Below are 13,669 nucleotides of genomic sequence, written 5' to 3' on the forward strand. Positions count from 1 at the left end.
CCCTACCCACCTGAATGCACACAATCTTTATGGCCCAACTCGTTTGTGAAGCTTTGCTTGATTGTCTCCTAAAGGGATGGCTTTCTCTTCTGAATTCTTATGCCACTTGTCGGCTCTTGAACCCGAGCATTAGAGAGAGAAACTAGGTCTCTGAAAGATTTCCACAGTATAAGATTATGGAAGGCAGGGGTACCACAATTTACACACTTTTGGTTTTCCTCACAGTGACCTGCACGGTGTCTTTATTTTGGTTTAAAGACAAGTTTTCCAGTTTCAAAAGGAAACTGAAAATAGGTTATTTTTTTCTTTGAGAGGCTGTTACATAGAGAACATAGACTCACCGGAAACAATCCAATAAAAACAAGCCTTAGTGTCACCCTCTGACACCCCAGCTCAGAGGAGGGTAAAGGCATGCAGCCAGGCAGGAAAGTGTATGATGAGGGAGGCAGACAGGCTTCCTCAGGTTCCTCTAGGTATATGTAAGAGCCGCTGTGAGAATATGCATTCTCTTTCCTCAAGCCGCCCTGGGAGGGGGGAATCCTCAGGAACCCCCTCATTTAGAGGGTAGCTGGAAGCCGCTCCTAGAGACTGTTGCTGAGCACTCAGGGGAACCTACTATGCACTAGGAACTGCCAACCCTCAGAATGTGAATCAACCATAGCATATGTTTCTAATTCGAACAGATGCACTGTAAAATGCTTACCTCATCCTGGTTATGACTGAAGTCCTATAGGCTTCAACTAATTTAAGCAACAATCTGGTGACCAACAGAAGACTGTGTTTGAACCAGGTAGCATTTGCTAGAAGAGCTTCAAAGAAGATTGCCCCAGAGATGCCTACCAATAGTCTCGTGCACACAGTAGGTGTTCATTAGATATTCTGTACAGCTGTTAAATTGTAGGTAACTATAATTGGGCTTGTCTATCCTTACGGATGCTTGGAAAAATATAAGATTAAATTCCTGGGGAAAGGGTGGGATGGGAAGGAGATAGTGAAGGGAATTTGTGAGTTTCTGAAGGGATAGCTATTCTTGTCTAATCGTTTCTCTTTTCCTTGACTTGTCAAGACAAAAAAAAAAAAAAAAAAAGAGCAGTTGTTTTTCACCCAGTGGCTATTCATTAAATCTTTATGGGACTGAACTGCCACCAATATGTTTTAAACTCACGAGACCTTTGCAAATTATAATAGCTGATTTCCCTGCAAATGGAAAGGATATATTTAGAGGCTTTCCTGGGAGAATGAACTGGCCCCAGGAATTCATAATGGACTGTAGAGCCTTTCACCTCAAGGTCAGTAGGTCAAATCCAAATCAGGCCTGAGGTGGCTGAGAGACATCATTTGAGTGGCAGCTGTTGGGTGACCACGGTGAAAGGAGCTGGAGGCTTCGGCTGCATTTCAAGTAACATGAACAGGTGCTGTCTGCCAGGGTCCTGGAGGAGGATGAAAGAGAGTGGTCACAAATCTCTTGGGCTTGGTCTCCCGGACCCAGAGGCCATTTTTTACCTGGCAAAGTGAGGAGCTGAACTTCCAAGTACTTTTGTGAGAGGAGGAAAGCTGAGGGAAGGACATGTCTAAATGGCCAAGGCCTCAGAAGGGTAGGGTGTGTCAGATGAATGGCGAGGCGCCTGCTGCATCACCTGAGGCCAGAGCTGGCTTCTGCGTGCTAAGCATTTCACTGCCTTCTACCTCCTCTGCCTCACTCCTCGCACCCTTTCTTTCCAATGGTGGTTGGCACTGTCTTCTGTCACTAAGTAAGGATGAACAAGTGAAGATGCAAAGGGATCAACAGGCAGACTGCAGTGATTAAAATAAATGGTGAGGGTTTTCTAGTTTTTAGTTGTGCAATACATTTTACACGCTGCACATCTTAGACTCACAGCATGCAGGAGTGGGGTATAAAATATGTAATAGGGTGGGGGGTCAGAATTCGGTAGCTGCTTCATAAAAGCTTAGGACAGAACACTGCATTTGTCCTGCCTCTTCTTTGGACTGTTGAAGAAATTGAGGTCCAGATAGTTGGAGGTGGGTCACTGTGTCAGGGTCTGAGTTACCAGCAAGTTAGGCGACTCCAGTTGATGAGAACAGTCAATGGAGGTATTGAAAGGATATCGAGTAGTACACAGCAGCTTAAGGGAAGCAAGTGTGGCCAGTAGCGAGGAGGCAAATCCTTGACAGTTCTTTAGGAGAGGCCACTTTTACTGCTTTAGCCACTGGCTGTAGGTTAGGGCAGGGAATATCCTGCTCTGGACAGAAAACTGGCATCTTCTTGCTTCAAGTCTCTATTTAAATTTCACTTTCTAAGAGAAGCTTTCCCTGGCCACTATATGTAAAACAGTAACTCCTTCCACCTACACGCACTCCCTTTCCCTCTATCCTTTATTGCTTTCCATAGCACTTATTCCCATCTGACCATTACTAATTTATTACTTACTATTTACTTTCAGTCTCCGCCTCCAACCCCCTTCTCCAAGATCCCATTTCTGAGGGGTGGAGTGTCCTCCAAAAGTTGCTTGTGCCCTTAGGAGAGGAGGTTCCCTTAGATTCCAAGTCTGGGCAAGTTTCAAATCTCCTCCCTTGAGAACCTCATAGGGATGGGGGTGGGGTCCTGTTTTTTTCTCAGAGCTTTCCCCTTTTGCCTGCAATCCAAGATCCTCAGTGAGAAGGCTCTTCCCTGGTCCCAAACCATGGAGGAAAGGAGCTTTCTAAACAAGCGAATGAACAGGTATGGAAGGAAAAAGGGCCACCGCAGGCCAGAGTCTCTGGGCTGTTTAGATACTACATTTTCAATCAAGTTTTTGCTGGCAGGCTCAAGGGACCTGTCTGCTAATATGGCTTAGCAAAGATTCCTCCTAGCTATATCCAGCCTTTCTCTCTCCATTTTTCTTTTTCTCCTCCCGCCCCCCTCCTTTCACCTGCAGCCCACCCCCCCACCCCCATCCATTTCCTAGGAAAATAAATCTCTGGGAGGAGGCAGGAAGAGTGGATCTCAGCGAACCCTTCTGAATAAATGTCTATATTAATGAATTATTAACTCAGCCACCCGTGACCTTAAACCTAGAAGCAGGAGCACCCAGGGCAGAGCGGAGAGCTGCTGACTCCTTTATTGGAGTCCTGTCAAAGGCAACTGACCATTTGTTCCACTCCCCCATTAAGAAAAATAATTAATATGAAAGGCAAACTTTTGAATTGTGTGTCAAACGAAATCAGATAGAGGGTCTCCTGGACAGAACCCCCTTCTCTCCTCCTACCCCTTCTGCTGCTCCCTCCCTACCCTGGCCTCCAGCTCCATCGTTCCCCTCCCAGCTCAGGGTACAATGGGCTTCCCAAGGATAATTTTCGGGGCGAAAATGCTCGAGAAAATGATGAATTTGGGTAATTTATCGATCCTGGCTCCTCTTCCCACTTGTTTTATTTTAGAGGTCATTAATCAATGAAGAAAAACACCACCATGTCCCCCCGTTTGCATTTAATACACTCAGCCTCCTTATTTATTCCTCTGGAACAAATTCCCAGCAAATATTCACCCATCGATTTGGGAGCGATGGATTTTTATAAAGGTTTGATCGCTTTCTAAGTGGTCGAAGTGATTTGTTTCCGCGGTCTTCTCAGAATTGAAGGGGGTGGGGGAAGCGGATTTGAGGGGGTGCATGTCCTTGCCGTCGGTGGGCTCACTTTCTAAAAACTGCTGAGATGCGCCAGGGTGGCCGTGACCAAGCGGGCCCAGGGTCAACTGTGTGAGGGAGGAGCGCCCCTCAGAGCGCGCGCAGCGTCGGGGGTCCCGCTTACGCCGCTGCGCGCCCTTGTGCGCACCAGGGGAGGATGACGCGGACCCCACCTCAGCCGAGCTCTGCGGGCATCCCGGAAGCCGCGGTGGAGGCAGGGGCCCCGCCCGGCGCCGTGGGCCTGCTCGGGAGGCGCAGGGGAGGTCCAGACTCCTGGTCTATTCCCTTCCAGACCTTTTCGTTCGCTCCCGGACCTTCAGGGCTCTCCCTCAAACTTTCTCCTGCCCCCTTCACGGGAGGTCCCTGTACCCTCTGGGCCTTAGGGTCCCGTAAGCCTCGGGATCGACTTGTGCCCGGGGTGGGTGGGGCGGAAGCTTGAATCGGTTAACCCAGGTACGCCACCTGTAGACGTAGTGGGCGAGGGGGACTTCGCTACCTTCTTAGCTTCTTCCCTGGCCCCCGCAGCGAGGGGAACCAAATCTCTCCCATGGTACCCCCTCTGGCGTCAGTCTGGACCGAGTGGCTACAGGTTTGACTAGGGTGGGCAGAAGATGCACTTGGCACCTTACCGGTGTTTGAATCCGCCTCCATTACTCATTAATGGCGTGACCTTAGGCAACCCATCTAAACGTTCCGAACTTCAGCGGTCCCCATCTACAATATGGGGGTTAATGATAATGCCTTCTCCGCATGGTTGCTAGGTGGATTAAATGGACATAAAGCGCCTACCCGCGCCCGGCACGTCCAAAGCTCTCATTAACAGGTCAGCTAATCTTATTACGAGAGGAACCCTCCCTCCTCCGCTTCCCAGAGTGTGCGCGGCATGAGGCCACGGAAGCAGCTGCTGCAACTAGCATTTCAAAATCCGGAGACTTTCTAATGGTGGCAGAGGGTGAAGGGGTAGGGGGGAGGCGGGGTTGGGACAAGTAGAGGTAGGTTCTTTGGGACTTCCAGTCTTGGGGACCAAGCGCTTGGGAGTAGCTGGGTTTGGGCAGAAACAAGAAGGCAGATGACGGGACCCCGCGGAGTCCGGACTTCCATCCCTGGAGATCACTGTCTCTCCCAGGGAACAGAGGAGTGTCCTGGTTTCTCAGAAATGAACCAGGAGAGTGTGAGAAAGAGCATTTGTTTCTTCTCCCGTGGCCCGACAAGCCATTCTTCGGCAGTTCTGCGAGCAGATTAATTGAAACGGGCCTGGAACTTCATCCTCTCCTCCCGATGGAGTTGCTGGAGGTCTGCGGACACTGCCTGGTTAGCCTCCGGGACCACAGCGCCGTGGGTTTTCCCTCGTGGTGTCTGCCTTAAACTTGGGTGCTATCAATCTATCCAACAATGACGGATGACCTTGTCATAACGACGCCAGTCAAAACATTTTCGTTCTAACTCTGTTCCAACCAACATCGAAGCATCCTGAATGAGACCCGGATGAAGTCTAAACAGCACGTTTCCCAGGCTCAGACAACTTGAGTGGTGGGAAAAGAAAAAGAAACAAGCAGAAATCAGGAAAGAATGGCTATTAATTGTTCAGACTGGCAAGTGCTAAATAAGTTAGGTTGTTTGGAGAAAGATAAATGCCGTTTTTTTTCTTTGCGGTATGGCCAGAACCCCGGCGATGGGAAAGTACCTCCTGAATCGGTCAATTTCACACACCCTACCTGTGCCCTCTACCATCTACTACCGAAAATGCCAGGAAGAGCTGGGGGGCAAGTGCCTAATTCGTGGATGCGAGACTGCATCGAAGGGCTGCCCTGGCACAAAGTCTGGGGAGAGGGCATGGTGGAGGTGGGGCTGCACTCCCACCCTGCCCCTCTAACACCAGGTTTTGGGTAGAGAAACCTATGCGAGACCTCCTGGGGCAGCCGCAGGCAGCTGACTGCAAACAGCCTCGCCCGTGTCCCGGAGCAGTTGTGCCACCAGATGTAACACTGGATACTTGTCTGCGGGCCCCAACAAGGAGAGGGAAAGAGCCCTCCAGAAGACAACCCGAGAGGGGATCAGCAGAGCGCTGGGTGGTGTGCAGACTCTATTGCAGCCGCCTCCCAGCCCCACGGCCAAGCTTGAGTCCCTCCAGGACCAGCCGCTCTCGGTCCCAGGACCCTCGGTCCCACGCCTCCCTGCACCGACAAGCCTCCCTCCTGGGCTGCAGACAGAGGGTTTCACTGCAGCGCGCAACCCGTCCAGCTCCGCCCCCAACTTTTCTCCCCGGAGGATTTATGTTAGAGGTTGCGTGGCGGGCGAGTGGACTCTGGCACCCAGAAGCACTCCCGGAAAAACTGAGCCGGGCAAAAGCGCAAACCCGGTACTGGCGGCGCGGGCTTGCTCCAGCGCGGACACCACAGCATGTGCGGAGATGCATTCCGGTTCCCGCGTTTCCACTGCTTTCAAGATCAGGGCACTGAGCTGGGACCCAGAAAAGACATATCATGGGCAGAAAGAGACAACAGGCTAGCGGGAGACGTCACGCCAAAAAAAACGGGGGATGGGAGGGCGGAGGAGTTTGTGCGGGAAAGGCGCTCTGGCGGTGTGGGTCGGGCCGAGTTAGAACTTCCTTCTTCCCTCTCCCCTCCTCTTCTTCTGGCCTGCCTCCCCTCCCCCCTCCGTTCTCTCTCTCTCTCTCTCTCTCTCTCTCTCCCCCCCCCCCCCCCCGTCTCTCTCTCTCTCTCTCACACACACACACACACACACACACTCTCTCTCTCTCGTATTTTGTGCTGTCGTAAAACCCACGTGTCCAGCCGGGAGGCTGCCAGAGCGTGGAGCCAAGGAGCCAGGACTCGGCAGCGGCCAAGCGCAGCAGCCCACGGCGGTTGAGTCGGGCGCCCAGGTCCCCCCGCGCTCTCGCGCCCTCCGCGGGCCTCCCGATTTTCTCGCTCGCAGGTCGGGAGGGTTCCAGGCGGCACAATCTCTAGGACTCTCCTCCCGCGCTGCTCAGGGGCATGTAGCGCACCCAGGGCGCACACTCTCGCGCACCCGCACGCTCACCGAGACACCCGCACGCACCCACCGACAGCACCGAGTTTTCAGGTAAGGTGAGGCTCGTCTGGAACTTAGAGTCTAGGGCTTGGTAGATAGAAAGGTTGGTGGTCCTAGGTTGGGGGCGGGGGGCGAGACTGTTCTGCCTCCTGGCGCCTGAGGCCAACGCGGCTCGGGCGCTGCGCCACCCTGGCTCGGGTCGGCTCCGGGTGCTGGCTGAGGGCGGGGGCTGCATCCTGCAGCCGAGTTCTACGGGGCAGCGCCCTCCTGTCGGGCCCCAGCATTGCTGGATGGGAGCTGGACGCTGTGATCGGGGAGGCAGAGCAGGGTGCACACAGCTCCCTCTGTGCGGCGCCGCAGCTTTGGAGTAAACTTTGCGCCCAAGCGAAGTTGGGAAGAGGGAGCCGCGGAACCGGGCGGCCGCCGGCTGAACCACCGGCTCGGGCACTTTTCTCCAGAGTCCCAGCGGCCCTCTTCCCGGCCCCTTTCGCCCAGCTCACGCGCCCCCTCTTCCCTGCCCTCTGCCCCCAGTTCGAGGCGCCGGACATGCTGAAGCCCGGAGACCCCGGCGGTTCGGCCTTCCTCAAAGTGGACCCAGCCTACCTGCAGCACTGGCAGCAACTCTTCCCTCACGGCGGCGCCGGCCCGCTCAAGGGCAGCGGCGCCGCGGGTCCCCTGACCGCGCAGCAGCCTCTTCAGCCGCCGCCGCCCCCGCCGCTCCCGGAGCGCGCTGAGCCTCAGCCTGACAGCCTGCGCCCGCGGCCCGCCTCTCTCTCCTCCGCCTCGTCCACCCCAGCTTCCTCCTCCACCTCCGCCTCCTCCGCCTCCTCCTGCGCTGCTGCAGCCGCTGCTGCCGCGCTGGCTGGTCTCTCGGCCCTGCCGGTGTCGCAGCTGCCGGTGTTCGCGCCTCTAGCCGCCGCTGCCGTCGCCGCCGAGCCGCTGGCCCCCAAGGAACTGTGCCTTGGCGCCACCTCCGGCCCCGGGCCCGCCAAGTGCGGTGGCGGCGGCGGCGGGGATGGCCGGGGCGCCCCGCGCTTCCGCTGCAGCGCAGAGGAGCTGGACTATTACCTGTATGGCCAGCAGCGCATGGAGATCATCCCGCTCAACCAGCACACCAGCGACCCCAACAACCGTACGTAGCCGCAGCCCGCGCGCTGTCTCCCGGGGCGCCGGCGCCGGCGGGCGCGGGCGCCTGTCAGGGAAGCGAGACGGATAGGAGTGACACGGGGCCGGGGGGGAGCAGCTGGTCCTGGCCGCTGGCCCGCGCCTCCCCGATCTCTGTGACAAAAGTTTTCTGGCGTTGGAGAAGGAAAGAGAACGGATGGGACGGCCAGTGGCACTTTGGGGTTCCCTCTCTCTCCCTCTCCTCACCTGCTTCACAGTCCCAAGTGTTTGGGGCCGGAGTCTACCTTGGACCCGGCCTAACAGACCTCTGCCCTCCCGCCGGACAGTGCCCGGGGCCAGGCGGATACTGGCAGCGTGTGACAGGGGGTGTCTGGGACAGGCCCTGCCTGGCCTTAGCCGGGACGAGGGAGGGACCCTCAGCGTTTCTGGGGAGCACGCAGACCAGGGCTTGTTTTTGCTACTCTCCACCCCACCTCTGGAGGGGTCATTTTCGGGCGTCGGGGTTGTGTGGGAACCGGCCGGGAGCTGTTCGCTGGCCAGGTCTCACTGGAGTAGGAATTTTGGATGAAACTGAGTCCGTTTTTCCTTGAAGTCAGGCAGTATTCTTAGATCTACTATTCATTTAAAAAGAAGGAAAAGAAAAAAAAATGACTGCTACTTACTGAGAAGAAAATTTCTGTTCTCCTCCGATTCCGCTGATCCCGCTTTATCCGCGCACCTTTGACCCCGCAAACATTCATAACCCATGTTGGTTTATGTATTTATTTTTAGAAATTAGGGTGACTGTAATTTAGTAAAAGACGCTTACTCTCCTCTTCCTCCAAGTTAATAGCAAATGCCTAACTAAACATCAGAATTCCTGTAGCTTCGGTTTCTATATTCATAATTTGAAACGCTTATCACAAGTACAGTTCCATTTGGCGGTTTTGAAGCAAAACTCTAAATGAAGATCAAGCAATATGTACTGCTTTATACCTGCTTCTTTTTGATAATTTCAGAAGTTATACTGTGTTTACACCTATACTGTGTTGGGAGTGTTAAACGTGCTCCCAGAGACTTCTGGAGATAACATTAAAGTGTGTTAAGGCGTCATATTGAAAGCAATACAGGATTTGAAAGATCAGCATTCATTCAGCTATTTTCTTCGTCTCATTCCTTCGTCTGGCTTCTGTATGAGTAAAGTTAATTTAAAACATTTATTTTTATTCGATTTTGAATAAGTTGCTTCTTGCAAAATGTTTACCGCTCTGTGAACTTCTTAATTCGTTGTAAAAGCAAAATAAGTTCAGTTATAGCTTTTTAAAGGATTCCCTAAGTCGTTGATTTGATGAAAAAAGCCACTGGGCAACTGCCTCGTGGTTGAGGTCTATGAATATTTTCATTATGTTGGACATAGCTGTGATGGAATAATAATTACCAACAAAAAGGGCAATCGTATTTACTTTTTTCTTTATAAAGTTTGAGAGTAAAGCACTGGCTTAAAATAGTGGTTTCAACTCTTAATTTTGCTGTGCAGTTGAGAAGTCTTGTATTTCAGAGTTTCAGAAAGTTTTACAAAATTATACTCTCCCAATAGATTTCAAAAAATACTTATCTCCTACTGAATTTCTTGAATGTGTGTTTTTGAAGCAAGTATTTTAAATTATGAAATAAAAAGATTTTTAAACTGCCTTGGAAAAGGTACGTCTTACTGCTAAGTGAAATATAACCATTGCAGGCTGAGAATGCTTCATCAATCTTGCAACTGTACTTCTGAATTAAATATATGCTAGAGAAGTCACCAGCAGTACACCCCAAATCCCTGGCTGTGTGCTGAGCTCCTGTACTGTTTACAATGCAGTCTGGAAAATTAATACGTTTTCACCAGAGAAAACAGACTAATCCGAGAAAGAATTAGGATAGATTCCTAATTAATATATGGGTATTGAACCAGTTTATTGCCTGGATAACTTTTTTCTCTGGTTGGAGAAAATAAATTACAATTTTATTTAAATGATTTATATTGTGTTAATCTTCTGGTATCTCCTTTTGAGCCAACTGGATTGTTTCAGTGTGTGAAGTGCAGGGGAAAAGACAGAAGGGAAAGAAAATTAGATTGTCCTATTAGAGTTACACCCCACGTTGCTCACTAATTAAAGGGCAATTGAGAAAGAAAATAGAAAGCTGAGATAGCGCTGTGTAATGCTGGGAGACGAGATCTCCCATTCTTCCAGGAACTTCTCTGGACAAGCAAGCTTAGGCACTCATTTGAAGCCATGGGATGTACTTTTACAAAGATGAAACGTGATTGAGTTTAATCTAAGTAGGGGCTTAAAACAAGTCAGAAATGCAAATACTGGGAAACTCATTTCCTTTGGCAGGGGAAGTTGGCATAATGGTTATTGAAAGGCTGTGAAAAACAGAAGCTTCTCCTCATTCTCGAGTTGTATGTGAGTGGGGGTGGAGTGAAAGGAAGGGTGGAGGCAGAGGGAAGCTCCTATTAATTTATCATGTATAGATTTCCCTAGTTTTTCTTTTAGTTTTTTTGCCATCTCCCTCTAAAAGAATTCTGTGAAGTGACCACTTAGCATTGCTTCATTTTGTCACTTCGTACTTAAAAGGATAGGTATTGAGTTGTTTTCTCTTTTTCTCACAAGGCAAAATAAAAAGGGCGGGATGCGGGGGTGCCTCCTTACTTCTCCCTTCCCTTTAGCAAAGTAACTTTTTGCCTAGGATCAGCAATACATATCATTGCTCTGTAAGAAAAGAACTTAGGAACACTAGTTTCACCTTGAAACTTTATTGGCATCTATGGCAAATGTCACAGTGATGGGGCTTGTAGTTCTCTTTCGTTCTAAAAGATTTTAAAATAGCAGAAACTGCAAGCTACCCGGGTGAGCTTTTCCAGTATATTCCTAACTCCGTATCAATTTACCCTGTGACTGAAGTACACTTTCCACCGAAGGTCTGAATGCTTTGCTGCTGCTGCTGCTGCTGCCTTCTCTTAAAAATCAAGTGGTGCCTCTTGCGATATAAATGGGGGATGGGGCCCTTCCTTCCCCGTCTAATATTACTGGCTTCATTTGCTGCTGGGCTGCCTGAAGCCATTGATTTAGTCAGGCTCCATCGGAGTGGCCTCTTCCCGGGTTCTGGGAGCTGGTGCGTTGCCTGCTCTTGAAAAGTAGAGAGAGACAGTCACAGGGCGCTTCTGGCGTTTCTGAGGAGCATCCAGGCTGTTCTCTCAGCACAGCCCATTAGTTTTTCATGCCTTTTTTGTAAAGATGTGCTTCCCTAGGACCTGGGAGGGAGGCGGGAACTGAGCCACTTTGGGTGTCTCGGGGGAGAGTTGGACCACTTTGCAAATTCCCCAGTTGGGGGAGGGGTCTCTGTCCCCTCCCGATTTACTGGAACCCTCCTGCGCAGGGAACAGTGCTGGAAACAGCGCCGGTGTGTGAATGGGTGTGGGAGCGGGGCTTGAGGCTTCCTTGTTGGGAACGCCAGGCTTTCCAAGGGTTTAGAGAGAGGGGCTCGGGAGAGAAAAGGGAGTCTGGGCCTAACACTTGTTTGTCCGGTTGCTTGCTAAGGGATCAAGGAAAGAGGTAAAGGAGGGAGAGTGTTTTCTGACCTTCCCTAATCCCTTCGCACCCACGTGGAAAACGCGGGTCCTGTTTGGGCAACTTCGAGCCCAATGGCACACCAGTAGGCTTTTTGTGCAACCGAGGAACATCCACTGCGCCCCTTCTGCCCTGCGCCTCCTCTATCAAAGACCAGCGAGAGCCTTAGATTGCAGACCTGGTCCGGGTGGGAGGGAGCTTTGGCTTCAGTGCGTGGGCTTTTGTGTTTCTCTCTCCCTCTCTCTCTCTCGCGCGTGTGTGCAAGCCCAGCCTCATCCCGTAACACACATGATTTAGCTATTTTACATCTTTCGTTATCTAGCGCCCTGAAACCGAACATAGAGCCATATATTAGATTGAGGTTAGAAGAGGTGGCGACTGTTTATTCAAGGTGATAAAATGGTCCATCAGCAGTAATCTCCATCGATATGTGCCACCAGGAGATGAAGGATGAGGGGACAAGCCACAATTAATTGCCCTATAGTTTTGTAGGAGAGAGTGGAGCCAGCCCAGACCCGCTTCGATCTCCTCTCGCGGCTCCTATTCATCATCTCCGCATTGTATATGGCAGCCTCGCAGGGGCAGGGGCCGGCGAGGTTTATCTCTGCGCAATATTCTCTCACCCTCACAAACTGGCGCTCCCATTTAATTTATTAATACAGTCATCGGAAGACAAGTAAGACCCACATTTTCTCCCTCCCACCTTCTTGCCCTCTTCCTTTTGTCTCTCCCTCTTGGTCCCAGGGTCAAGCCTGCAGCCAGGCAGGGCAGAGAACGCCCAGAGCTTTTGCGATTCGCGGGGAGCTTTAAACTCGCGTAGAGGGAGAGTTCCTGAGAGAATTTCCAGGAGCTGGGCCGCCCCGCAGGATCGAGACTGAAATCAATTGGCTCCCCTTCCGGCGGCCAGGCAAACCTGCCTCGCCTCTGGATCTGCTTCTAGACCTGCTCCCGGGGCTTGGAAGACCCCTGCCGGGTAGAGGAGGAGGGCCAGGTGGGTGGCGGGGTGCAGTAGGGACGTCGGATCGTGGGTGGTGTCGGGGGCCACGCCTCACGTCAAAAGAGAGCCTTTCGTGGGCAGGAGCGGGGTGGGACCTTCAAAACTCAGCCTTCGGCGCTGAGGCCTGGGCGCGCCACCCCGCCCATCACTTCTTTTCAGCCATCGCATCTAGCCTATACCTCGAGAAGGCAGTGGGGGGACCGCAGGCTGGAGCCCCGGGGGCGTGAACCCCACGCGGGAGGTTCGGGCCCGGATGCTCTGCCTGCCCGCCCTCTGCCCGGCTTCCCAGCCCCCACGCCCCTCCCCGCCTAGGGCGCACGCGGCACTGCCAGCAGGCGGCACTCCTGGGTCCTCGTCGCCGGGCTGGGATCGATGGGCGCCGGCCCCTCAGGTCTCGGCCTGCGAGACTGAGGGCCGCGACCTTGGCGGCGGTAGGGGAGGATTTACAGCCGGGGTGGGTAGTAGCGTCCAGGCGGGGAAGCAGGCTTTTCACCTACTCCTTGGTTTCCTATATACAGGGCGGGTGAGAGCCAACGAAGGCCTCGGGCAGGTATTGGGGAGTGAAGATGTGGTGTAGCGCGCACTCCCCGCGCGCCTACACATGACTGTTGGCCTCTCCACACACCAAAAGCCCGGAAGCGTTTTATATTTCACCTTTCCTAGAACGAGAAATGAAATTCCAGAAAAGAAAACCATGGCCTGCTTTGCCGCCTTTACCTTAAAATAGATATATTGTAAAGATCTATTGCACTTTAAAGACATTGAAACAATACAGAAGGATAGGAAATGAAGAGTGAAAGTCTGCTCTTAACTGCACTTGGCCTGGCCTTCTGATGCCAGTAGGCGAACAAGTCTGTAACCTAAAGACAGCACCTTCCTTTACTCAGAGACCCTTAGACAGGAGCATTGACAGATTTATTCAAGATAGAAGAGGAACCATGGTCTCTTATATTACCTAATGCTAAAATGGCATTTCAAAGTGTGTTGCTTAGAGCATATGAAAGTATCTCTCACAAATGTAAAAAATTATTTATGAATAACAATTATAAACTTATACAAAAACTCTTCCCCTGATTTTAAGAGAAAGTATGAACATTTACTTGCTTCCTTGTTAGGAACCTAAGTAGTTGTATTATGTATTGCTTGGCCTGGAATGCTCTGTGTGTGTATATATAATATAATGACATATATTATATACATTTATACATAGTTTGGCCCTCTCATATAGCCTGCTTCTCTTTCACACCTTTTCATGTAGG

The 13,669-nt window shown here is 51.7% G+C and overlaps 1 protein-coding gene across 1 annotated transcript in view; it reads left to right on the forward strand.

Moving 5' to 3' along the window:
• The first annotated feature begins 6,467 nt into the window (after positions 1 to 6,467).
• The window catches only part of PRDM6 (PR/SET domain 6), a 105,447-nt gene continuing 98,245 nt past the window's right edge, over positions 6,468 to 13,669 (forward strand). The window contains exons 1-2 of the mRNA XM_024247295.3: positions 6,468 to 6,746; positions 7,227 to 7,827. Of these exons, the coding sequence (XP_024103063.2) occupies positions 7,242 to 7,827 (586 nt within the window). The 5' untranslated portion in view covers positions 6,468 to 6,746; positions 7,227 to 7,241. The remainder of the gene's footprint in view (positions 6,747 to 7,226; positions 7,828 to 13,669) is intronic.

The sequence above is a fragment of the Pongo abelii genome, chromosome 4 (genome assembly GCF_028885655.2).
Source record: "Pongo abelii isolate AG06213 chromosome 4, NHGRI_mPonAbe1-v2.0_pri, whole genome shotgun sequence".
NCBI classification, from domain to species: domain Eukaryota; kingdom Metazoa; phylum Chordata; class Mammalia; order Primates; family Hominidae; genus Pongo; species Pongo abelii.